The sequence below is a fragment of the Eucyclogobius newberryi genome, unplaced genomic scaffold (assembly GCF_026437365.1).
Source record: "Eucyclogobius newberryi isolate DKJ021-1_F unplaced genomic scaffold, fEucNew1.0.hap1 SCAF_5, whole genome shotgun sequence".
NCBI classification, from domain to species: domain Eukaryota; kingdom Metazoa; phylum Chordata; class Actinopteri; order Gobiiformes; family Gobiidae; genus Eucyclogobius; species Eucyclogobius newberryi.
Window position 1 is genome coordinate 28,039,333 of NW_027316167.1, and position 27,547 is coordinate 28,066,879.

At 42.6% G+C, this 27,547-nt stretch overlaps 1 protein-coding gene across 2 annotated transcripts in view; it reads right to left on the reverse strand.

The window, feature by feature from the left end:
• The window catches only part of ntrk3b (neurotrophic tyrosine kinase, receptor, type 3b), a 290,494-nt gene that overhangs the window by 125,995 nt on the left and 136,952 nt on the right, over positions 1-27,547 (reverse strand). Inside the window, exons 8-10 of one of the 2 annotated variants that reach the window (XM_072465473.1) lie at positions 22,893-23,204; positions 19,743-19,780; positions 17,094-17,187 (exon numbers count right to left, since the gene is read on the reverse strand). In XM_072465473.1, the coding sequence (XP_072321574.1) occupies positions 17,094-17,187; positions 19,743-19,780; positions 22,893-23,204 (444 nt within the window). Of the gene's footprint in view, positions 1-17,084; positions 17,188-19,742; positions 19,781-22,892; positions 23,205-27,547 lie in introns of both variants that reach the window. The other variant, XM_072465472.1, reaches the window with a different exon arrangement.

The following is a 27,547-nucleotide window of genomic DNA, read 5'->3' on the forward strand; positions in this document are numbered from 1 at the left end:
CCAGAGCGCGCTCAACGAGAGAAATAAACCAACAAGAAAAACAAACATGGAGGCGCCCACGGCAGATTTTAGACAATATTTGCTGGAAAATAATCCACAAAGTGCAGTTTATTTGTTTTGCAGCTTGTTCGTCCCTTTTTAAGTTCATCCACTGTTGCGCAACTGTCCCCGGTGGTTAGCACATGTACAGCTCTGTTGCTTTTGAGAATATGGATCAAAAATGACGGAATAACTCATGCAAGTTTAAAATGACAGTACATAGGGCCAAGTTCCAAAATAGGAATCTCTCTGTCTATTTTAGCAATACAAAAACATTCTACATAGCAATGCCAATTAACACGCAAAGAATATCAACCAAAACATTATGCAAAACTTTGACTATATACTGTAGTTACGTAATACCGGTAACTTAGAATAATCTAAATTAATTCTCCATCCTCCCCTATAACTGACGCGGACAGGACCCCTGGGTGTTAACACTTACAACTTTCTTGGTACACAGTTGGAGGAAGGCTTCTATAGCTTATTTGAGAAATGGCTGTACTCACGCTGGCACCTCGCAGCTGACAGGGAACACGCAGTCCTGTGCTCCAGAATGTGGCAGTCCACTCGCGGAACTGTCCTCCGACCAGTGAGAGAATCTGCCCCTTATTGCTCATTATCTTGGAAAAGGTCCATCGGCTCTACAGTGCAGTCTATTTCCGGGCCCCATGTAAATTACAGCAAATAGCGGAGCAATAATCATTAGCGGAGTCGTCCAGGGGGGAGAGTGGAGTGCATGGTTGGGAGGTTGACTCAAAGTTCAAGGCGGAAAAAAAAATAGTTTGTGATTACTTTTGAGACACTACTTTCCAAATATATGATTATCATCTGGAGGCACTGTCACGAGTTACAGTTCAAGTCAGGCTGATTATCTTCATCTCTTACTGTGACTCGCCTCTCGCCGACGTGACTCACAGCAAACATCTGATATGTTAGAAATACAGGCGTGACAAGTCGTGTGACAAGACTGTGGGCACGCAGGGTAAATATTAGGAAATGTTCCACTTTAGTCATCTAAGATTAAAAATGAGGCATTTCATTTCATACTGAATAGTCTGCAGTTGGATTGGCAGCAGAACAAGAGTGGATCTATTCATACTTTTACAAAATGATTAGAGGAAGGTTGTTTGATTCCCTGTTGGGGCTATTTGTCATGGCAGCAGCTAAATAGGAATACGAAATACGCAATGTGAATATACAGTATTTAATAAATGGCATGCAAGACATTATACAACATGTCCTGAGTTGAATGTGATGAACTATTTTCATTTCATTCATTATTGGTTTGGAGTTTGTAGACATTTTCTTTATATCGTTTATGTTGCTTTGAATATCTACACAATTTGAATGTCAAGCATATTTTTACGTTTTACTACAACTATGTCAAGCATATTTGTAGTAAAATGTGTTACAAAAAGAGCTGATTAAAAATGAAAATGAAAAAAGTTGACATTTTCGCACTTTTGTAATTCATTTTCCAGACATTTCACATTTTACAACTATTACAGTTGAACACATCTCAGTTGAATTCACATAATATCGTCAAACTATTGTTATCGGGACACTTAGGGGGAAGAAAAATCAATATCTCCCACACCTGAATTGTGTGACATTGCACGGTTATGTCTCATTTTAATAAAACCAAATTTGTATTCATAAGAAAACAAAATAGCTGCGAGTGACACAACAAAAAAGTTCAATCAGACAATTTTCACAGCCAAACCACACGGGGGAAAACCTGTTCAAATATAAAACGTGTGCCGTGCCACGTGCCCCATCCCGATAGCCGCGCCGCTATCTCCTGAACCCGCAAACCAGTGATGTGTTTTCAACTGCAGCGACGACTTAAAAGTATTTGAAGAGCGAGCCAAAGTGCACCATGGACCGGCACCACTCCACCAGCTTTATTTAGACTCACTTTGCTGAGCGCGGTGGACGCATGAAGTCACTTAGCAGTCTGGTACTTTGAGTCCCCACATCACAATCAAATCAAAACAAAAAAATAAGTCCCATCTCATTCTATTTGTGCCTGCGCGGCGTGTCCGTCACTGCTCCCCCCCGTCCCGGCATATTTTCCGTCCATATCCATCCAAACACACGTCCGCAACCACTATACACACTTTGGCAGCTGCTCATGCAACTTTCATGTAGAATAAATAAGTAAGTAGTACTTCTTTTCCTGTTTTTTTCCCAACAAGGTGCAGAAAGAATGGAGGATTGTACGGGGGATTGTGCGATGCTGGAAACCTTTTAGACTCCACTAAGAAGCATAATAGAGAGGATGTATTGGTAAAAATAACGTAATGACAGAGGCGACCGGACGACATGCTGGAAATGGACATGAAATGACAGAAACGTGAAAGAGTTTAAGAGGGGCCGCACAGCTGGGGGGTGGGTGGGAGTAGATCTTGAGATGCATCCGAGTGCTCATTGTGACGAGGTTAAAGCCGGCCTATACCAGATATTCAAACCATGGAAAGAGGAAGTATGAGTATTTAAATATGTGTAATTAGTTCCCGAGCTGTCATAAACCCGTTGGAACGAACGCAAGAAGCTATTTTGGGGTTTACGTATGGCTTTAAAACTGCTTTTTTCAGACCAGGAAGTGATGCAGGGTGGACCACCTAACCACAACCAATCAGCTCATCCCAAAGCCTCGTAAAGCAACAGGCACAGCTCTTTCTTATTCTTATCTCTGATTTACAACATTCGGCTTTATACTACAATTTATGAGGTTGGGGGAATTGAAAACGAGATTAAATGACTTATGTAAACTTATTTAAAGGTTAGGATGTTATAGTTATGGAAAGACAACCCAGACAATGGTGAAAGGAGAGAATTTCAGTCAATGCAGACGATTTGATGAATCCTTATAAGAAGAGACACAATATCTATGTTTAAGAAAGCCATAAGCAGGATTAAAACAAACTCGATCTGTGTTTGGAGTGTTTTACTCTACACATTTACAGCTAAAGTGTTCACTGCTTTGGTGCGCTCGAGACCCCAAACACCATTACATGCCGTGTTATTTACATTAGATCAGCAGCCACAGGCAAGCGTTTCATTTTCATTTCAAAAACCCAGAGGAAAGATCACATTATTTATTGTATACCGGTCTCATTAGCAACTCTCGTGTGTTCTTTTAGCCACCTGATTTGTGTTGTTTTGTGCGCACACGTTCAGCGCCGAGCTATGGGTCTAATTAAAAACGAACAATGGCGATAGTTTGATTTACTTTCATTAAAACTTGCATTGCAAATGTATTCCCCGTTCAGTTCTTTTAGGCCTATGATTATGGTAAGTTATGTGCAGCCATCAAGGTCTGGAATGCAAAGTAAAAACCTGTGTAGCCCGTGGGATGAAACGACAATGATTTTTTTGAGTTGCTATTTGCACAGAAGATGACTATCACAGGAGTAAATGTGGATGGCAATAAACAAGTGTCCAGTGAATCTTGACACTAAAGGGTCACATACAAGGCAACTAAGGGCAAATCAATAAAAGTTACCAGATCAAATAGATATTTGGAGGTCACCTAAGAATTATGACTCATGTAATACTCAGAAAAATACACTATGACTTAATTTTGCTTTAGTTTGACAGCACAAACTTCTAAGGTAAGCTTGAGTTGTGAGTGGTCTGAATGTAACTTTTGAACTTTCTTTTGTTTGTCCTTGTGTTGTTGCCGTCGCCTGGTCAGTCCCCCAAATGCATTTCCATTGTATAAAGAGAATTAGTCTGTTCTCCGTCGATTCAAGTTGGATTTCCCAGGGGTGAAAACAAAGGGACACAATATAAAACAGGCAGAGAAACAACCGAACACCTGAAAGAACCTAAAGAAGTTGTGAATTGACCTGAGCCGACAAAAAGAGCCAGGCAACTTTTTGTCATTATGAGTCAAGTTTTTTATTTCCAAATTGTTCTTTTTTTCTTACAGTCCATCTTTTGAGCTGTGCTTGCCAGACTTTTTTTTTGTCTTGAACACCACTATTATTGTGTCTCTTTATCAATTTCAAATCTGATGACTGGTATATGGTCATAACTGTTCTGTTTTATTGTTCTAATGATTCAACAGAAACATTAAGGGCATCAAAGATTACATGTAACAAGAAAATAATATTAAATTCTTCATTTTAAAGCTGACACATTTCAAATACTGCCTTGTAAATGCCCCCGTGCCTTTGGATAGGAAATAGTGATTTAGAGATTGGAAAAGTTGAATGAAAAATGTGAGTTGTTTCCAAACGTCGCCTGAGCAAGTCAAAAGTTCTACATCTTCCAGAATTCAGAATATACACACTTTTCCAATACTTCAGAAAGAATGGGTCAAACCGTATATCTGATTTGTTTATTTCAGTGACATTTCAGTCATTTATCATTTTAGAACAAACTCAAACTTCTCCCGGATCAGATTAACAGCGTTGCGCTTCGCTCATTTATTCGTTTTTCATTCTCGCTGTATTTTTTCCTTTCTTTTTGTCCTCGTAAGCGGCCATATTTATTTTGCATGTCTCTGATTGGCTGATCCACCTGCCAGTCACGCCCATTTGAATTGGGGTAGATGAGAGTGACCAAACTGATATCAATCTGTGTAAAGCTACTTCAATTCCAACATGACCCAAGTAAAAGTAATTCATTTAACATTTCATCATTAAAAAAATATACCCATCTGATCCATTAAGTGTCTAGAGGCCAAAACTGTACGTCTTATTCGTCAGTGACAGTTCTCACTCGGGCTATTGCGGCGCAGAGATGCAGCAGAGCAGTGAGCCCCGCCCGTGCTCGTGTGTGGCCACATCATCCCCGGGCTGGTGTAGGTAATGTAGTGGAGAGAGGGGTAAGCTGCCCTGACACGCCGCTCCATCACCAGGACCTGCACCATGTCGCCCGCTGCTCTCGCTCCACGTGACCGTATGTAGGTGAATGTGCGAGTTACTACACCGTGTTTATGATTGCACGAAGTATTATCGCCTGCAATATCCATATCATAAAAACTCCATAAAATAATAGAGATGTTTACCTCTTGCAGAGACTAAAAGGGAAAATGTCGTTTTGGTTGTCGTTTAAATTGGCTCATTATAGAAGTTGTAAAAACGGGCTTGATGTTAAAGGACCGACATTGTGCATTATTTGTATGGATTTTTGCCGTGAAAATATGCTCTTGAGTACCTGGGATTACACATGACTTTCTGAGGTAAGGGATTCCGTCATCAGGATTTGGTGTTAGCGCTTCATCTACTGGCAGCATAGGGAATTACCATGGGGAAATTAACAAAAGTGAATGCACAGACGACCTCCGGATTTCTACCAATGATGTCCTAAATGTGGGGAATTTAAAACGAGTATTTGGGGGAGAGGCTCCAAGAAGGCGCAGAAAAGACAACCTTGTAAACAGCACTAATAAAAGAACCATGAACTAGAATCAGAAAAAGCTCGTTGCCATTGTCAGTGAAGAAAGATTCACAAATTAGGAACTTGCTTCGGCGATAAAGTCAACACATGAAGCGACAGTAATAATAGCACTTTAATAGCAAATATATGAAATGAGGCATGCATAAAATGACAGAATACAGAACAATGTTGTATACTATGTGTCCTGTACTCAAGTATTTTTTTCTTAATTTTAGTAGTATCTTATTAGTATTTTATTATTTGTTAGCAGTGGATTGACTGAAAGTAGAGAAAAACACTCACAAATGAATTCCCGTGAATAATTAGAAGACTCTGAATACAATGGTAAAGTGAGTAATACGTTTGGACTGCTGCTGTGTAAAATGAAATAGTTTTGATTTTCACGTTTTACAGGCAGCAGTAAAAACCTGGTACAGCGCTGTTAAGCTGAGCGTTGTGTCCTGTCAGCTGCTTTGGCGGATCAATAGTTGAATGATACTGTTTCCAAATGATTAAACCTGTGAAGCAAATACCATCAGTGCAATAGCAGCCTAAAGGAACACGCAGCATTGATTCATCACGGAACGGCTCCATTTGCATTTGACCTAAACCAACCCGACATCTGAAAGAAAGATCTGATTGATTTAAATTCCACATGTAAGTTAAAAGGAAATGAGTACCGTATTTTCCAGAGTATAAGTCGCACCAGCCAAAAAAATGCATAATAGAGAAGAAAAAAACATATATAAGTCGCACTGGAGTATGAAATGCGGTGTGAAAATAACAAAAAATATCACAATATATATCAATATATATAAGTAAATAATATAAGTATAAGTTGCACCCCGGCCAAAACTATGAAAAAAGGTGCAATTTATAGTCCGGAAAATACGGTAAATACAATATTGCATAATTACAGTTTCTCACAGCCAGTACATGAAAATGGTCAAAATTTTTATACGACTTTCAAAATGTAAACACCATACTCAATGTAGGACTGTCAACTAAAGACAATAAAGAGTAATTAGTTATGGTTAAGAGTGTTGACAAAGCTCTTAAAACTATGAAATATTTCTATCGGACCCAAACTGCACTCACAAGACTACGACATCACAGGGGTTCATGCAAAAACAACTATTTATACGACTAAGTACAAGGAAACTGTGCAGCATATGTTAAAGGGGAGATAATGATTATGATTCAGTCCCAATTCTTCAGCAGACTCATTCCATGTCTTCTCCTTGTTCTCCCTCATATAAATCCTTAAAATCGAAATAAAATAATAAGTCGACCAATAAGAATGCCGGTCAACTATACTATCGACCGATTAATCGACCAAAACGTCCTAACTGAATGTAAATGACTCTAGTAGCACAATCACTATCACCGCTACGACTGTATTATATTTCTAAAACATACATATATCAATTTGTGGTCTGAAAACAAAACCACATAAAATGCTATAACGTTTTTGTGGTCCATTCTTCACTCATTTGTTCCTCTTTGATCGTCTGTTCCGATTCGCTTTGTGCTAGTGGGTAAATTGTGTATTGAGGAAAGCCATAAATAACCCCTGTATAATCCACTGCTTGTACAAACAATCAGCAGCTGCCGCCATTGTGTGCAAGAATGCCCCAAAAACATCCAAAACGTGCACATGCGGCGAGGTAATGAATAAAACTGATACAACGCGTTTCTGCTTATGACTCATTCAGTACTGAGCGTGGCACTGCTGCACTGTAATGAATACTCCGCAGCAGAACAAGCGTCACGACACCACCAGAAGCACCATTACGCACAAAGGAGGAAAAAAATTATGCTAAAAGTTGCAGTTGGAGACTTCCAGATAGCAACACTTTGAAAATAAAGGATTCTCGGAAAAGACGAGATGCAGGCGACAGATATAATGGGGGAATTATGCCTGACAGGCTTTATAGCGACGCACAGGCAGCGGCGGAGGTGGGTAATCTTCAGGCGGAACGCAGGGGGCGATGACAGGGGAGTGTTGGACTTATTAGGGACGTGTCTTTTTCAGAAGGAGCCTTATTGATTCGGGCTAAAAATGTGCAGCGTGATTGCAGCTGCTCAGACGGCACTGATAAAAGCAACAGGTGAGCTTTGCAGAATCATTTCTATTGCTTCTACTATTCTTATTATTTTGTTCAAATCATCAGCATTTTAGCCCAGTGTAACCCTTAAAATTCAGCACATTGAGATCATAAATTAATCTTATTTCTGTGCTGGTCAAATATCACACCCTTCAATCAGCGAAATGATATACCACTAAATAATGATATACGGAAATAAATATCTTGTACATACATAGACAGCAGATTTACAAATGAATCAGCCAAATAATCCTTAAAACTGTTTATAAAAGCCTTGTTGAGTGCATTTTCACTTTTTAACGTGCTGGTGTTGTATGGAAACTTGAGCGTGCAGAGGAAAAACAAACTGCATCATGAACACGAGCTCCAAGATCATAAAGCGACCTCAGAGGATTTGAGTCGGTGAAGAGCAATTAAGCATTATCCAGGACTCTTCCCATACTTTACATAGCCACTTTGAACTTTTACCTTCTGGAAAGAGGGATGGAGTTATATCAGCAAACACAAATATCCTTTAAATCAAGGGCGGTAAAAGCGGCTAACTCTATGTATTTATTTCATCATTAAGGCAAGGCAAGGCAAGTTTATTTCTAGAGCACATTTCATACACAAGGCAATTCAAAGTGCTTCACAGCAGGAAAAATGCATTCAAATCACAAAGAAATTACAGAAACAGAAATACAATAAAATTAACTAAATTAAAAATTATCAATCCAACTGATTGTCTAAACTAATAAAATCACAAACAAAAGAGAAGAGTGCAAAGAAAAAATCCTTTCAGTCATATGCGCAGCTAAACAAAACTGTTTTTAGCTTAGATTTGAACATTGTCAGAGTTGAAGCCTGTCTCACATCTTCAGGAAGACTGTTCCAGATTTTAGCTGCATAAAACTGAAACGCAGATTCCCCATGTTTAGTCCTGACTCTGGGCACCAGCAGGAGGCAGGTCCATGTTTAGTCCTGACTCTGGCACCAGCAGGAGGCCGGTCCATGTTTAGTCCTGACTCTGGCACCAGCAGGAGGCCGGTCCATGTTTAGTCCTGACTCTGGACACCAGCAGGAGGCCGGTCCATGTTTAGTCCTGACTCTGGCACCAGCAGGAGGCCGGTCCATGTTTAGTCCTGACTCTGGCACTAGCAGGAGGCCGGTCCATGTTTAGTCCTGACTCTGGCACCAGCAGGAGGCCGGTCCATGTTTAGTCCTGACTCTGGCACCAGCACGAGGCCGGTCCATGTTTAGTCCTGACTCTGGCACCAGCAGGAGGCCGGTCCATGTTTAGTCCTGACTCTGGCACCAGCAGGAGGCCGGTCCATGTTTAGTCCTGATTCTGGCACCAGCAGGAGGCCGGTCCATGTTTAGTCCTGACTCTGGCACCAGCAGGAGGCAGGTCCATGTTTAGTCCTGACTCTTGCACCAGCAGGAGGCCGGTCCATGTTTAGTCCTGACTCTGGCACCAGCAGGAGGCAGGTCCATGTTTAGTCCTGACTCTGGGCACCAGCAGGAGGCCGGTCCATGTTTAGTCCTGACTCTGGCACCAGCAGGAGGCCGGTCCATGTTTAGTCCTGACTCTGGCACCAGCAGGAGGCCGGTCCATGTTTAGTCCTGACTCTGGGCACCAGCAGGAGGCCGGTCCATGTTTAGTCCTGACTCTGGCACTAGCAGGAGGCCGGTCCATGTTTAGTCCTGACTCTGGCACCAGCAGGAGGCCGGTCCATGTTTAGTCCTGACTCTGGCACCAGCAGGAGGCCGGTCCATGTTTAGTCCTGACTCTGGCACCAGCAGGAGGCCGGTCCATGTTTAGTCCTGACTCTGGCACCAGCAGGAGGCCGGTCCATGTTTAGTCCTGATTCTGGCACCAGCAGGAGGCCGGTCCATGTTTAGTCCTGACTCTGGCACCAGCAGGAGGCAGGTCCATGTTTAGTCCTGACTCTTGCACCAGCAGGAGGCCGGTCCATGTTTAGTCCTGACTCTGGGCACCAGCAGGAGGCCGGTCCATGTTTAGTCCTGACTCTGGCACCAGCAGGAGGCCGGTCCATGTTTAGTCCTGACTCTGGCACCAGCAGGAGGCCGGTCCATGTTTAGTCCTGACTCTGGCACCAGCAGGAGGCCGGTCCATGTTTAGTCCTGACTCTGGCACCAGCAGGAGGCCGGTCCATGTTTAGTCCTGACTCTGGCACCAGCAGGAGGCCGGTCCATGTTTAGTCCTGACTCTGGCACCAGCAGGAGGCCGGTCCATGTTTAGTCCTGATTCTGGCACCAGCAGGAGGCCGGTCCATGTTTAGTCCTGACTCTGGCACCAGCAGGAGGCAGGTCCATGTTTAGTCCTGACTCTTGCACCAGCAGGAGGCCGGTCCATGTTTAGTCCTGACTCTGGGCACCAGCAGGAGGCCGGTCCATGTTTAGTCCTGACTCTGGCACCAGCAGGAGGCCGGTCCATGTTTAGTCCTGACTCTGGCACCAGCAGGAGGCCGGTCCATGTTTAGTCCTGACTCTGGCACCAGCAGGAGGCCGGTGATGTGGTCTGACTGTAACCATATTATTCTCAGTTTTTCCTTCTTGTTACTTTTTATTTTTACAACCATAAAGAATAAACAAATACAACCCCTTTTCTTTTCTGTTATTCATGATTTATTAGGCCCGAGCGCCACAAGCTGGCGAGAGGCCTATTAATCTCGTAAGGCCGTGCGAAGCACGGCTGCGAAAGTGCGCACGCAGTGCGCACAAAATCGAGCGCGAAGCGCTCGCCCACTTCCAAACACTCACTAACGCACTCCTCCACTCATGCACGCCCCGTGCATACTAATTAGTTGTAGGAAAATGGAACATTACCGTTGTAAACGGGCGAAGCCCGTGCAAAAGTTCGCACTAAACGAGCACTTTACATTGGGATGACGACGTCATCCCCATATAAAGCACTCATTTGCGCTAAGTAGCTCACGAATACGTTCCCCATCTCTTGCATGTTCCGTGCATATAAGCATGTAAGGCAAAAATTGAACATTATTACTGTATAGAGGGCCAAAAACACAAAGTGGGCGGAGCCCACTCAAAATTATCGAAAGTACCCGTCAGTGACCAGGGACCCACACCATGAGGTAGGAAAGCGCGAGCGCTTTCCGAAAATGTATAGTTTATGATATTTGAAAAATGGGAAACATTGTTTTCGCATCGGAATATTATTCTTTCTTTCTTTCTTCTTCTTCTTCTCGGGACCAACCCCCCTATTTTTCACCCAGTGAACATTGACGAAAAGTCACAAAAATTTGCACGCCTCTAAAAATCGTGCCTCTCTACATTCTGGCTATTTCCCTTTTCTAAAATTAAAAAAATTGGCGCGTCAGCGCCCCCAAATGTACCAAAAATGCATTGAGAGATGGGAAATGACCCAAAAAAAATCTGATCGTAGAATCATGAAATTTGGCGCAGAGGTAGATGGTGACAAGAGAAGTAAAAAATATTATTACGGCAACGCCGTCCGCCCAACCAAATGTCGGCCATATTGCTTCAAAAATGGCTAAACATGACTTCGGAGTTTTTCCAAACGTCGTACTTTTACGAACTCCTCCCAGGGCGTTGGCCCTAAAAAGCGGAAATTTGGTGAAAATGCTACTGAGGAGTGGGACATCAAAAGTTATCCAAATTACATTGATACCTCTCACGGTCTCTGTGCGGCGAAGCCGCAAACTGTAGCTAGAATTTCAGAAATCTCCCATATTTAAAATTTCTGCCGTTTGCGCAGATAAAGTCCGAATTGCGTCAAATTAGAATCAGTTGTTAAACTCTTTGCCCTAAACCTACTTGAAGTGAAATAAATTAATTTGGCGCCACAGCGCCCCCTACAGATTTTATATGGAGGTTAAATGTTTAGTTTTGCGAAATTATATGAAATTTGACACACAACTCAATTTTAGCATCCCCATCAAAAAAGTCAATGAGACCCATGTCATAATTGTTATGGTGTTGCCGTAACGATGACCGAAACCTTTCATGTTATTCCAATGGGGAATTTGCCAGAACATGTTTACACTTTAGACTTTCACAAACTCCTCCCAGGGCGTCAGCCCTATTAACCTGAAATTTGGTGAGACTCATCTTCAGGACCATCAAAAGTTATCCACATTTTCATTCAAACTGTCACGGTGTCTGTGCGGCAGAGCCGCACATTTTGCCAAGAATTCAAAATAAAATAGCTTTTTGATGGTAAAACAAAGGGGAGAAGATGTGACAGCGTCACAGATTCAGCAGTAGGCGTAATAAAAGGACAATTGGGGCGCGTTAGCGCCCCCTCCTCTTGCGGCGTGGCGGCGGTGTGGCGGCGGCGTGGCGAGGGCCGATCATTGCCGCTTGCGGCTATATTTTATTTTATTCATATAACTAACCAATCAATGTTCATTCTTTGGAAGAGAAAAACAAAAACATTTTCAGATTCTGTTTAAACAAAATTACACAAAAACAAAATTCAGAAATAGTAATTTTGTTTGTTTAGTATTATGTTTTCAGCCTAACATTATCATCCGGTCCTGCGGCTCAGCGCTGACTCATGAGCCACCGTGGTCCAGAGCTGGACAGTGGTGGACGTGGCCTCAGTCTGTTCTCAGCTGGTGCGTAAATCCATCTTCAAACGAGAGAAAATTACTTCTTTCGTGCTTTGTCACACACAGTGATAATCATTTTTTAAAACACTTAAGCCCAAAAGCGACCTAAGTTTGTTCTTATTGGGCATAAAAAAGGGGCTGGGTTCAATGGGCTGTGAACCAGGAAACACTCTTGGTAACATCAAGCAGCCGGTAATTAGGCTGAAATCAAAATATGAAACACACAAATCAACTTTTGGATTTTGTTTTTGTGTAATTTTGTTTGAAAAGGAAAATCAGTATTTGTTTTTCTCTTTGGTTGGATTTTGTTTCAAAACGGGGAAAATGAAAGACTGTGAACCTTACACGGATTCAAAACAAATTCATCATATTGATTTTTTTTCAATCTGCCTTTTCTTTTTTAACTATCAGAAAGTGGAATCAGCTTCCAGACAGTTTGAAATTGTCCGTAGATATTCATAACTTCACTCTAAACTTGAAAAAGCACATCATGGATAATGAACGGTGCCGACATCAGCCAAGTTAGATTTTAGCTGTATTTTTCATCTGTCTGAACTAATTTTGCAATGTTTAGAAATTGATTTGTTTTATGGTGTATTTTACTGAACTAATGTTACTAATGAAATGTGTACTTTTATTACTGTTGTTGTGTAATCACCTGCAGATTGAAAGTAGCAGCAGCTAAATCATCTTTTCTCTTGAAGATCAATGATTTTGCGTATGATTCCTGACAATTAAACTAAACTAAACTTTTAATATTCGCTTTTATTTTGTACGACATAAACAAAAACAAAATGTGCATTTCTTAGTTATCTATTTCTTTAAGCTGTACAACGAAGAATAAAAAAAATATTAGAATAGATTAGGCCACAATTCCAACTTCCCAACTATCTTGTTATACATCAACACTTACAAAATACTACTACATGATACTAAAAACTACTATACACACCAGTATGTCATTATGGTCAACAGAGTTCATTCACAATCATAGAAATATCCAGCAGAACGACCACCCCGACAGACCCTTTTATCCCCGGTGTATCGGTTGATTCTAAACCTAAGTGATCAGCTTGACTTTGCCGCACGCCTCATCACATAGCGCTGGCCGTCGCCTGCTTTCGCCGGCCCGTGTGTTTTCATTGGACGCCCCGAAACGGTCAGTGATCAAACTCCAATGACCAAAAGAGCCACAGTGATTTACTGGAGCGAAAATCCATTATGGCTCCATCCAAAGATAATGACTTCTTCTGGCCTTCCAGCTGATTCTTCGCACCACGAGACAACACACACACACAGACAGACACACACCACACACACACACAGTCAGTCACACAGTCACACAATGATACAGTGGGTCGAACCAAGGGCTTTGAACGGAACGACATGTGGTCCCATTGGCATCCGCACTTGACATGGCTTCTCTTTAAGTCGGCTATACCTTGAATCTCAGCGGCGAAAGCGGAGACAGCGGCTCTGTCTAACATAAAGGCTGAGTGGTGTGTACAGAACATTCTTTGAAATAAAAAGAGCAAGGGGAATAAGCCGTGTTACTCGCGTCTTAATCTCTATAGACACAGAAACTGGACATTCGGCTCCAACGTTACGGCGAAACTGCGCTGACGAGCGTGTCCGCCTCGCCAAAGCAAGCTCGACTTCAATTTGCCTCAAAACAAACAAAAAAGTCAAACGTTTGGGAAAGGATGGCTGAGATCGCTTAGACTCCCTGGAGATAAAATGTGAGAAACAAGCAGTGATTTTGTTGATGTCTTATAAAGAAACTGGGGCCTGATCCAATTCTGCCAAGCAACGTTTTTATTACATTCAATACTACAAAGTGTAAAAGCGTGCGTTCTATTATGCGTTCCATAATAGCAAAGTAATAGATGCAAATGTGGGTTATCTTTACGCAAGTCATCTGCTTTCAAATCTAGTTTACTGGGAATTTATGTGTATCTGGCGCCCTATCTACCTCAACCTTGTGAAGTAAATTTCTCATTCAATCGTCCAACGACATTAAAGGCACGACGGGACCTAATCAGCAACTGAAACAACGATTTAAAACCTCAGCTAAAGATTTTAATAACTCTTTATAACGTTTATAAAGTTTGCCTGGACCCCAATCACTTCGTCACACAAACATTCATGCAGTGTCGCGCCCAATATATCGGCTAAATATCTTGCGTTGCATCCAATGTACTGTATTTGCATTGAGGCTCTCGTCTGTGCGCTGGCCAAACCCTGGTTAAACGTGGAGTACAACAGGCCTTGAATGGTGCAATATAAATCCACTCCATCATCATCAGTTGCCCGACAACCATTCACATACGCTATTGAAAATGTAAGGTTCAATTCATCTGACGTTACAGTATACACACAAACACAGAAGGCAGGCCTGCTTTTAGTTAACTGCAGATACACAAAAAGGGCTGAGCGGTGCAGGCTTTAGCATATTGATTGTCTGATGATGAATGTTACTGAATTAGCAATGAGCTTCTAAATACAAAAGGCAACGGGGGAAGACATTTGGAGCAAACGTATGGCATAATGCAGTTCGAAACACGCTAACACGCTGCGATCTGGTGGATGGTGGATTTCCGCAGACGCCACCCCACTGCCCCCTCACCAGTGAACATCCAGGGACGGGACATTGAGAGAGTGGACTCATACAAGTACCTGGGTGTTCATCTGAACCACAAACTGGACTGGACTCATAACACAGACGCACTGTACAGGAAGAGCCAGAGTCGGCTCTACCTCCTGAGGAGACTCAGGTCTTTTGGAGTGACAGGGCCACTCCTGAAGACCTTCTATGACTCTGTGGTGGCACCAGCCCTCCTGTATGGTGTGGTCTGCTGGAGCAGCAGCATCACAGAGAGGGAGAGGAAGAGGCTGGACAGAGTCATCAAGAAGTCCAGCTCAGTCCTGGGCTGTGCTCTGGACTCGGTGCAGGAGGTGGGGGACAGAAGGGTCCTGGCTAGATTCACATCTATGCTGGACCATGAGTGTCACCCCCTGCAGGACACTCTCTCCGCTCTGGAGAGCAGCTTCAGTGAGACTGATCCACCCTCGATGTGTGAAGGAAAGGTTCCGTAGGTCTTTCCTTCCTGCTGCTGTCAGACTTTATAACAAAAACTGTTAGTACTGAACACTCGTAATACTGACCTAACCTAATACTGATGTGCAATTCTGTCATATGTGCAATTGCTGTTGGAATTCATGTGCAATTCATGTGCAATTACTGTGAAATTCATGTGCAATCTATGTGCTGTCGTGACACATATTCATGTGCAATTGCTGTCGTGATCACATGCAATGGTATTTATGTATTTATTTATTTGTCTATGGGAGTTTTTATTTATTTATAGGAGATCTTCTACTGAAAGTGTTTTTCAGACTTCCTATAAGTGATCTGTTCTTCTGTATCTACCTCTGTTTCTACCTGCGTTGCACCAATGAAATTTCCCCATGTGGGACAATAAAGGAATATCTTATCTCCACGGCAAAGGACAGCGGCCGCGTCAAAACATGCCACGGCAGCAGCAGCAACACATAACGCTCGTCAAATGCGTCATTAATTTGCTCTTTAGCATTAGGTCTGCGCATTAATCACTATGGTAACTCATTAAAGCAAACAGCTCTTTACTGTTGCAAATAGCAATTCTTAATCTTGTAGAGGGGCCGATTACGGAGTTGAAGGTATAACGGCATAATGTTCCGTGCTATGATTATGCTGTTTAGTGGGCATGTGAGGCTTGTTGTTGGTGTGCTCGAGGCACAGATAGTGTGTGGAGGGGACGTGAGCAGACTCGAATAGCGTAGCCAATGGAGCGGGATCGTCATATTCATAGTCTTTTGCATCTTGTCAGGACTGGACAGGCTGTTGTCAGGATTATGTGCCCATTTAAAGGTGCACTACGTAACTTCTCCAGTAGGGGAGAGAGCGCCAGTTCCATATATGTTAAACTTGTCTATCTCCAACTTGGCCTTGGAATTAGTTACATTTAAAGGAGACATATTGTGCTTTTTTCTGGTACAACACAGGTAGATCACATATATTCATACATACATCATAAACCAAAATGTCAATCTAGAAAAGCTGAGTAGTAGTAGAAACAAGTTGGTTGGTGGTTGGTTGATTGTTCAAAGTGGCAGAACTGATAAGCTCCGCCTTTTCATAGTGAGATTAGTGGCGTTTTTATTTTTGCAAAGCTGCTACAAGACATTTCAGAACCTTGTATGTGCCACTTGGATAACTTGCTGATAACGTCCCCTTACATTCCCCCCCCCCCCCCGCTATCTGCTGAACTTGACGAGACCCGAGACAGCGACAGTTTCGACATGTCGCCGATAAGCAAGCACCTTGGATCTAACCCAAAAGAGAGCTCAGCGTGCACAAAAGCCATATTAATCCTATTGAGTTCCTCCCAGAATGATCGACAGCACGCAGTCTACTAATTAATGCAAGTTTCCATTCCTCGACCAACGGTGCATTTATGAGGTGGGATCCGTACGACGTGGACCTCGTTTGCATGCATGGTATCCTATAGTATTGATCCAGCTGTCTCCGCGACTGAAAGATTGTGGATCCATAACCTTTAGCGAAAATTATGTAAAACAGCATTACGGCATACACACATGTGCGATGTCCAGCTCTGCGGCCCCCAGGCCATCAATTTATCCCTTCAAACAGGCCGCAGTGGCGAGTTGGAAGATTTCCATGGATTTCAGAGGGATGAAAAATGTTGCATCGTTGCCACGGCAATCAGCACTTAAAAACACATCATTATATCTTTTGAAAGGTCAGAGGGAAGTCAAAATGGTGCCTATAAACATTATATGGAAACCCATCAATAGCCAGGCGTGTTGGGATTGGATTAAGGAATGACACCAATGGAAAACAAAGCCCGCACGGCAGTCTGTAAAGCTAGATTGCAGCAGGACTTACCTTTCATACCGAATTTGTTGCGTCGGCCATATTTGTTGATGAGAACAAAGAGAACGAGGAGGAGGACACAAGCGAATCCTGCCAGACCGACTGCGATGGAGACCTAGAGGAAACACGAGTCAGAGATACTGATGAGAGAGCTGGGCTAACTTCAAAACCCACGGCTGAGTTTTGATGACAGAACTACACAGAATCAGACTCTAATCCCCAGATTGTGAAAACTGCTTTCTGCAAGATTACGCCAGTTTGCTCAAAGTAAACACCTGTCTTGTCCATGATACGTTGGAGATAACGGGGAGTAATTTAAATATATCTACAGACAGATTTATTTACACAAGCGAGAAGGGGGAAAGCTGGTGATTTTGTTGTGTTGTGGCTAAAGGGGTTCTCAGAAATGCCTGCCCAGCCTCACATGAGAGCCAGGCAACAGTTAAGAGGGAGCACTAACTATGCAACCATCTCTGTCCATTTGAGATGAATGTACAGGGAACACAGTCTTTAAGCTGTATTCTTCATAGATATAATTTGATGAAAACTGCTGCATGTTTTGACAATTTGTTCTAATTGCTTCCAGAAAGCAGTTTTAGTTGACTTTGGGTGTAAATACCAGAATGTTGGGTTGGAGTTACAAAAAACTCCACTGATAATGTTGTGTCACCCAAACAGTAAGATGCACTCACATTCTTTTGAGTGGTTAAGACACACACAGTAACATACACTACGTAGTAACAAACATTATCTGAGTAAACTGTATTGCTCACTCTGACATGATTCAAAAAGCTTGTTGGATTATTGTATTCAAGGATTTTGATACAGATACAATCTGATCATTCACACCATCACATCTCCATTCTCTCAACAGTTGAGCTGCCAGACGGGTAACCATGGCAACGCTCCTGTTAACTTTATTGGTCTTACTAAGATCATCCATCACGATTTAAAGCCTTTACATGCGCCTGATTGCCTGACAACGATAATGAGGAATCATTGTTAAAGAATACGATGCCTAATGTAAATGATTAAAATGACTATGAGACAGTATCTATCATCTCACCTCTGCTTAAGTAGAACACCTATGACCTACTTTTTAATAACACATCTTTTAAACAAAGATCTAAGGAAATCAAATTCGTAACCATATTATTCATATAATTTTATCAGCGCCTTTACCATATTAACTTAGGCCTAAAAGCATTTACAACAAGGCCACATCTTATGCATTTTGTTTCAAAGGATTTTTATATGAAGTGAACATTTTCTAACCAAACATTGGTTTTACCGATGCCAATTCTCATTACACAAACATAATGTTTGTATTTTGTGTGTTTTGGTTTTCAAGCTATGAATTCAGAAAGCTGAATAAGCTCCAAGAGTCTGACAAAAGAGATGAAGCTAAAAAGGCTCTTGTTGATCTGAATAGTTAGCACCTAAACTCCGGCATGTGCAGACAATCATTAAGTGCAAGCGCCGGTCTGTTGTCATAGCGTAGTGAACATGAGTAGGAGTATGTGCTGTGTCTTATAATGCAGGTAACAGCAGTGACTGTAGTCCTTTTGAGAGCATACATCATTCTACATTAAATACGCTAACATTCCCCTGCACGTGTCTTAGAAGTGAAGCAGTGAGCTCTGAATGGATGGCCACCATCATCACTGTTATTAATTACACCTGCACTGTTCCCATTGCGTCATGTCAAAACGCCCGCTGAGAGAAAGCCCGTACTTTAACACCTCGATCAATTAAAATCACAGTAGAAATAATTTGCCTCCCTTCGTGTCAGCCGACAAACAAAACAAGTACGCCCACTGCAAGATACAGCTTCCACCGTCATCCACCACGTTCAGCACAACCGCCCTGTGCACAACAGCCCTGTGCACGACAGCCCTGTGAACAACAGCCCTGTGCACGACAGCCCTGTGCACAACAGCCCTTTGCACGACAGCCCTGTGAACAACAGCCCTTTGCACGACAGCCCTGTGCACAACAGCCCTTTGCACGACAGCCCTGTGCACGACAGCCCTGTGCACAACAGCACAACAGCCCTGTGCACGATGCATTGTTCTTTATGTCTGCACGGCAACCGAAAGGCTAGAGCCGTACAGTGAGAGCCGTACAGTAAGAGCCACACAGTAAGAGTCATACAGTAAGAGCCGTACAGTGAGAGCCGTACAGTGAGAGCCGTACAGTGAGAGCCGTACAGTAAGAGCCACACAGTAAGAGTCATACAGTAAGAGCCGTACAGTGAGAGCCGTACAGTGAGAGCCGTACAGTAAGAGCCGTACAGTAAGAGCCACACAGTAAGAGTCATACAGTAAGAGCCGTACAGTGAGAGCCGTATAGTGAGAGCGGCACAGTGAGAGCCGTACAGTAAGAGCCACACAGTAAGAGTCATACAGTAAGAGCCGTACAGTGAGAGCCGTACAGTGAGAGCCGTACAGTGAGAGCCGTACAGTAAGAGCCACACAGTAAGAGTCATACAGTAAGAGCCGTACAGTGAGAGCCGTACAGTGAGAGCCGTACAGTAAGAGCCGTACAGTAAGAGCCACACAGTAAGAGTCATACAGTAAGAGCCGTACAGTGAGAGCCGTATAGTGAGAGCGGCACAGTGAGAGCCGTACAGTAAGAGCCATTCGGTAAGAGCCACACAGTCACACTCACCCCAAAAGTGTCTTCCTCTGGTCGACCCGTTTCTCCACCTGAAACGACAAAATATCAATTTACAATAACAATTTGGAAAAAAAGTAAATGTGAATAATTAATCTTCTACTTATGATGGTCATCGGTCATGAATAATAGTCCCTTGCAGCAGCTGTGGGACTCAAGTGGGCCATACCTTTTTACACTATAAATGATTGTTTTCATTGGTTAACTGGGCTTTGAGTGTTTATAAGCTATTCCATAGACTCATTATTATTTCAACGCTTAAATATGATACTAAGTGGTTGCAACAATCACCACTTATTAGCATTAGTTCCTTACTGCAACCTGGCCAATAAACAGACGTTCTAAAACACTGTTAAACTAGATCAATTTAGAGCATATACGCTGCAGAGCACAAAAGTGACTCCTAATCCTTGAGAGTCCTCTTAGATTTAGAGTGTTGAAATTCCATGCATCACACCAGCGCAAACACAAAGTTAAGCAAACAGCGACTGAAGCAGTAAAGGGGAAAAAGGACAAACACAGAGCTGTGAAACCAAATGAACTGGTGTCGGGGAGGCTCCAGCACGGGGCCCCCAGCCAGGACATCGCACAGTAATTGTGAGCAAATTAATGGCCACATGGTAGAGCGAGTGCCAATGGCTCAGAGACACACGGCCATAGCCCACCGAGCGTGCCCAGCAACCACCATCTCGGCTCCTCCTCCGTCTGATGTGATGACTCTGTAGCTTCTCGTATCAAAGGCCCTCCCTGCTCTGTTTTTGTGTTTCAAGTTAGGAACGTCAAGATTATTCGGTTAATCAGTAATTGTCCAAAAATAATCATAACAGCAAATTCTTTATGATCATGACAATTGTAGGCAGCAAAGAGTGAGTGATTGCTGTTTAATTTTTATGTCAAAAGAGTAAAAATGTGCTTCTTTATTTCATCTAGATGTTTATGTGACAATATAATTCCTGTTTCATTCACAAAGTTTGATATCATAAAGCTAGAGCAAAGAGTTGTGAGCGATTAGAAAGAAGGATAAAGGATGTTGTCTGGTCCCAGTGCCAGCAATTGTGAGTAATCCAAAGAATTTATTATGGATGTCACAGAATCCAATTTTATTATGTTTATTATGAGAAAAAACATCACAATCAAACAATTGATCATGTTTATTGAGACTATGACCAAACCGTTTTCTTTCATTCCTATGGTCGGACGTGTCACTCTTCCTCAAGCTTGTGAGCGGCTTATTTACATTTACAATTCATCTTGTCTTAATTTTGCTTATAAAATTTTCACCATTATTATCATTTAGGCCCTTACGATTATGTTGTGACCTGAATAATCATGATTATCAATTAACCGAATAATCTTGACATTCCTAGTTGTGATGTTTCTTCGAATAATCGTAAATGTGTAAATTATGATATTTGAAATAAAATAATGGTAGAAAATGGCCCAATTAACTGGCAAACCACTAGCTCATAAAGAAGGGAGGACGGCAGAGGCTCAGCAGTAGGATCCTTTTGTTTGCAGATAGTGCGCTGATATGGGAAAGAATCAATCTAAAAGTGATGTGTCCATCCCGGAGACACCTGTCATGCTGGCAATGTCAAATAAATGATGGGAAAGAGTGTCTGGAATGCTATGTATGTGGTCTGTAATTTCTTTGTGATTTGAATGCATTTTTTTCATGTTGTGTGAAGCACTTTGAATTGCCTTGTGTGTGAAATGTACTCTACAAATAAACTTGCCTTGCCTTGCCTTGTCAGTTAATACTACTGTTGTGTCCTCGGGCAAGTCACCTCACTCACCTATTGTGAACGTGGTGAGTGAGCGATTGGTGGAATTGATTGAATAGTTGATACAGTTTTTGATCAGTCTTTTTAATCAAACAGGAGCTGCAGTGACAGAGCATCTGCGTCTCTCCGGCCAGGCTGCAGCTTAATACTCCACGGCTGATGAGGAATAATGGCCTTGTGTGGAGATGGAGGGGGACCGTGATGCAGGTCAGGGGTCAGATCGTCCCTCTTTGTTTGAGCGATTAACTGCGAGGCCCTGGAGCCACACCACAGCTGCAGATTTACGATGCAGCGTCAGGCAGGGGCCAAGTGTCCAGCTGTACGACTGCTGCACATGGATATTCATATCACAACACAGTGGGCGGGGCACAAGGTGAGAATCAGCTGTGACTAAGTTTGAAAAATGAATACAAATCATGTCAGATCATTTTGTAAATACCTACAAATAGCAATAGTGATATGACCCCAAGATGTGTAAAGCTGCATACAAGTATTTTGGCATGCGGAATGATCAAGCAGAAGAAGACAAAATACTACTTCTACTTCTCTGGAGGTGCCATTTAGAAATATACACAATGTTTGCTTAGTCAGAGCCAACTTCCTCCGTGAACGCCGGCAGTGCCCACGATGCTAAGCTGCCATGCTGCAACCCAATAGCCACACAAAGTCCTCAAATGTTTCCGTGGTTACACTCTAACACAGATAAATGTGTGTCATCACGTCAGACAAACACATATAAAGCTGAGGCTAAATTTGGAAATACAATTACTCACCTACTTCCACTTGGCCTGTAAAAGAGAATACAATGAAAGTCATGCTATGTCAATACACTGACACTGGGCATTAACCTTGGAGTATTGAGCATGGGGAGAAATCGAGCTCCCTCAGAAGGCCGTTCTCTCTCGATGAACTCTGTGTGAACCTAAATGAACAATACCTGACTGCACTGTGGATGAGCCCTGGCTACGATCCAACAGCAGGTTCACCTCACAGCCGCACCCCGGGAAGGCCCATTTTAATACAAGCTAAACGGCCCGTTAGCTCTTTCCAACAATCACATCTGTAACTCTGCACGCAGGCAATTCTATCAAGACCCCAACAGGTCACAGAGCGTTGCTTCTTACTCCTCTCACAGAAAGTAGGCCGCACAGACTGTGAGGACACAGGAGCCACTGGGCAGAGAATTAGTCCATAGTTTTTTTTTTTTCTATTTGGTTTGAATCTTACAGGACTTAGTTTGAGCTCTAAATAAATATCAAGGTAATTGTTGTCAGAAAGTCTTGCTTGAGTAAACACAGGGACATCTGTTGAGGAGTGTGCATCTGTCAACATGAATATAAAGCAAAGCTGGACTGCTCACCTCCCTCCTCTATGTCAGACTCTGGCTCAGCCAGGAAGTGGCCGTACACAGTCTTAGTGACTGTGCCCAGGGCGTTGCTGGCCTCCAGAGTGTAGTTGCCGTTGTTGACGTGTGTTGGGTTCTGGAAGGTCAGACAGCCTTCCAGATAGTCCTGGAAGAAGTCCATCTCAGTGCGGATGTACTTGTTCTGCACGATCTCCTTCTGCTTGTGGAACCAGCGCAGTTTGGGGTGTGGATAGCCCCTCACGGTGAACTCGATACAGGTGTCATGGCGCTGCTCTGGCTCTGCCAATCTCAGGATAACAGGAGGAACTGCAAGAAAGAGAACAACCCTTACAATATGTTTAAATATAAGTTCACAAAAGTAATTGAAATGTAAAATGTGTTTACAAAGAAAGCTGATGATGCAGTCCCATTATAGTGCAATGTTAGAATAAGCTTTGACTTCTGGTTGAATACCCTTGTTTCTCTATAAAATGGCAATTCCTTAACATATTTAGTGTGCTATAAACATCACAGCTTTAGAAACCTTCAGAACCCATGGGCTCATGAAACCCTAATGTAATTCCCTGCATAAACTCAAAAAGGGAGCCACAAAATGAACTCAAAGCACATTAGATTTTCAGTGAAAAACTGCCTTTTAGATGATGTGAGTCTGGCTGTGGCTGTAGAGTCATTCCTGCTTCTGTTCTGCACACTGGGCAATGAGCTGAACAAACACAGGATTTCTCTCCACATCCTCTGCTCCTGACATGCAGCAGCACCACGGCCGCCGAGCGGAGAGGCAATTTCTCACTTTAATACCATCAGATACATTTCATAAACAATTCATCAGTTGATTTGTCTGTGCATGACTCAGTATCGCAGCAGCATCATCAAAAGGAAATATATGGCCCTTGGTAATACCTGGCAGTGTGTGTGTTCTACATTCCCTCACTGCAGCGCACACACATGTTGTAATATGTGTGAGCGATCCTATTTACAGCACAGGACTAGATTATAGCTGCAGGCATCGCCTCCATCTCATTCACACTAAAGTACAGAGGCTCAATGAATCACTACCTGATCTCTCCCTGCGCCGGGCTATTTCTAAACCTGAGCAGTTTAGAGCAGGAGTAGCATGTACGTAGGGTCAGGTCACTCAAATTGTAGGGACAATAAATATATGATTTAACTATTAGTTTTTGTTCGGGAACAATCAGAAAAAAAGTCCTTCTGCAAAATGTACAGAAATGTATTGTTTGGCGCTTTGCTGGGGTTGTTCACTCATTTCTTATTCATGAATATTCTTTGTGCACTGAGTTGACAATGGGATATATTTACTCCATACCTAATTGCAATCATTACCATTTTATTGGAAACAACTCAAGTCAACTTTAGAATTTAGAATCACAAATATTCTCAGAAGCAGATGGACTTGCTCTGCCCTCGAGGAGGTCTGTAAATGAATATGCCAGTTGTATTATACACGGACAAAACCTCAGCTCCAACTGTGGAAGGAGTTTATGGACAAACTTGGTAGCTATGTCTTTTTTTTACCATGTAAGCAGTTCACGCGTATACAACATTATGTACTTGGTTCTACTTATTACAACATGCGGCATGTGGAACGTGGTGTAGAAATCGGGAATATTTGATTAAAATGAAGCCTTCCTCAAAGATTTCCCGAGCTGTAATTTTTGCAAGTTGCTTTGGGGATGGTTCTAAGCGACAAGAGTAACAATCAAGTCATTGAATCGAACTAAAGGCTAGGGCTGCTGTACGTGAGAGCATTTGGAAGCGGGGGCGCGTGTCGAGCTGTGATTTTTGAGCAAATAACGGGACGGCGCCAAAAAAACGGAAAGTCCCAGTCAACGCGTCATATAGCGAAAGAGAAAAGAGAAGACGTCGGGAATAGAAAAGAAGAAAAAAAAGAAGGTTGATGGACAGTTGGGGAGCAATCCATTTCCCCCAGAGCGAGGCTGCCAGGCGCGCGGCAGTCGATACAATGCTAGTCATTACCGCGCTCCGTACTGCTCTACAACAACATGGCGTTCTGGCTACGTCCGCACCGATGACAAGCTTTGATAATAACATCGCTTAGATCAGAGAGGACACTGCGCGAGGCCTGTGGAGTTTTCTGCGTTTTGCCGGTACGTTTTTCTAAATGTCATGTTTTAGCGCAGTAGTGCGATAGCAGATCATGGCTAACGGTGACAGCGAGCGCGTTGGCGGGACTGGGGTTCAGCGCGTCCCCCTGGGCTTCTCTGAGCTGGGATTACGATGTTCCGGTAAGAGTAGAGTGAGCTTACATTCACCAGAGGGAGGGGCACTCATAATACTTTAATAACTGGGAACAATTATAAAGAATACCTCATGCTAAGGGGAACCAAGTAAAGGGAATGAATAGAAATGATTTGATAGCAGCCGGGCGTTACATTACCACATTACATTTTCAGAACGCATGGGTTTTCTTCTGTGGGGTTTTCATCTTCGCTCTCATGTGCCTCGGGCTGGATTTGTCCTGGGTTCTCTGATTTACACCAGCAACATGAAGTAAGCTCCAGCCAGGTACTCCTGACCGTGTCCAGATCCGTAATCACAATCCGGAGATGGAAAAAGGAAGACAAAAAGATCCTTACAGGCTAATTCTCTCTATAGCGCTCCTGCAGTGTTCGTCACGCGTGCAGCACCGAACTCCACGCTGACGGGGACGATGGCGGGGGAATCACAGTGGAACTAACGCAATTAACAAACTTGATCAGAGTTGAGACGAACAAATGATCAAGGGAAGATGGAAACCAGAGCCTTTTACAAGATTTCCAAAGCTCCAGATTGACAAGATAAGTGGATTCCAGCAACTAAACTGACTAATAGTCAAGCCTCACATTAATTAAACTACAAATGTGTTACTGCATTAGTTTGGGTTTTCATTTGGGGAAAGATTAACCATCATCACCTAATGATTAAAAATCTGTATCAAGATTGTGTATTCTATGAATTATTAATCTATTAATTAAATGAGAGAGAAAGAGAGAGAAAGAGAGAGAATTACATTGAGTGAATTAGGCTGTAGTCAAGTGCAATAATGCCAATCCCCCACACACATACACACTATTTTATGAAGTTGTGCTATCAGGCGTGTTTGTTTGTCTGTTTGTTTGTTTGTTACAGTGATGCATGTGAAATTAACAAACTCATTGGTCATTTATCATGTTATCATTTAGAACAAAATCCTCATACCTCAGATGAACAGCAGTGATTCTGTGTGGTTCTCAGACCTCCTCTGTGTTATTTGTTGTCTTTGGTGGTTTTTCCTCATAGGCATGTTTGTCTTCTGTATGTCTCAACCTATGCAAAATGTGTAAACAACATATACGTGTGATTTGTGTCCTGATTTGAAATAAAATATATGTCATAATAATGTTGGCTAAGCGAACAATTTAGTTATTTGAATGTGTAGCGTTTTTCTGTAATTTATATACAAATATTTCACTCTTTAAATTGAAAGTTCATCTAACGTATACCATGAAAACCTATTTGGAAAAAGTACGCTTGAATACAAGTGGACAATAAGTCGCACCGGAGTTTAAGTCGCACCAGCCAAAAAATGCATAATAGAGAAGAAAAAAACATAAATATATAAGTTGCTCTGGAGTATTAGTCGCACCTCGGCCAAAACTATGAAAAAAATACGGCAATTGAATGTGTTCAAATCCAGAGCTGTATTATTTAAGATGCCGTTCACCCACAAATGCGTGTTAGAAAAACAGTGACAGTCATTTGCCAACATGTTTCCTCCTCGGTACGTCCCGTATAATCCAATGTGAGCAGAAGTGACACATGTTGTTGCATCCAGCACACACTTTAAGTTCATCACAATGACTCACTGCTGTGATTGAATAAACTCAAATTACGGTAGGCGGGCACTCAATGGTGCTCCGCCCAATCAGCTTGAATTATTTCACCCAACGTACCAATTTTCCCCGACAGCTTTCAGCGAGAGACTTTCCGGTTTGATCCACGTGTAGAACTCAATTCATTGTGTCAGACATATTCATTTAGCGACGGAGAAAGACAGTTCGAGCTGACGCAGAAGTGGACAGAAATCTATGGGAGACGAGAGATGCGATGCGCTCCGTTGCGCTAATAAACAAACGCACATGTGTGTTGTATCAGTCCGCACGGGGGAGTGCACATGCGCACTTCCGCCTGCGTTCTCAAATCGACGAAAAATCGGCCATACCGCCTTTAAGGGTTCAGATAGAAACCCGGTTGTTCCAGAAAGAGTCTGAACAATGGCTCCCCCAAAGTCTTTGTTTTTCATTTTACTTTCCTCTTCTTAGTTTAAAGAGAGCGGGGCTAGTTTTTTGATTGCAGTCACTTGTCCTTGATGGCTTCTAATTTGGCTGTCAATCAGATTACTCCAGAATCTGAGCTGCAGTTGAAGCTATTTTATGACATTTCTGGAGACAATAGCCGGCACAGGGGACAGAATGTAATTACCATCAGAGCATGTGGTGAAAATTTCATAAGTTAATTTGCAGCGGCAGCAGTGGAAAGTGTCAACAGAAGAAAAAGAAGCAGATTCTGTTTGCCTCAGGGATGTATGTGCTTTTATATAGTGTCTGACAGTACAATGTTGTAAGTCATTATGTTGTGTTCCTCGGCCGCTC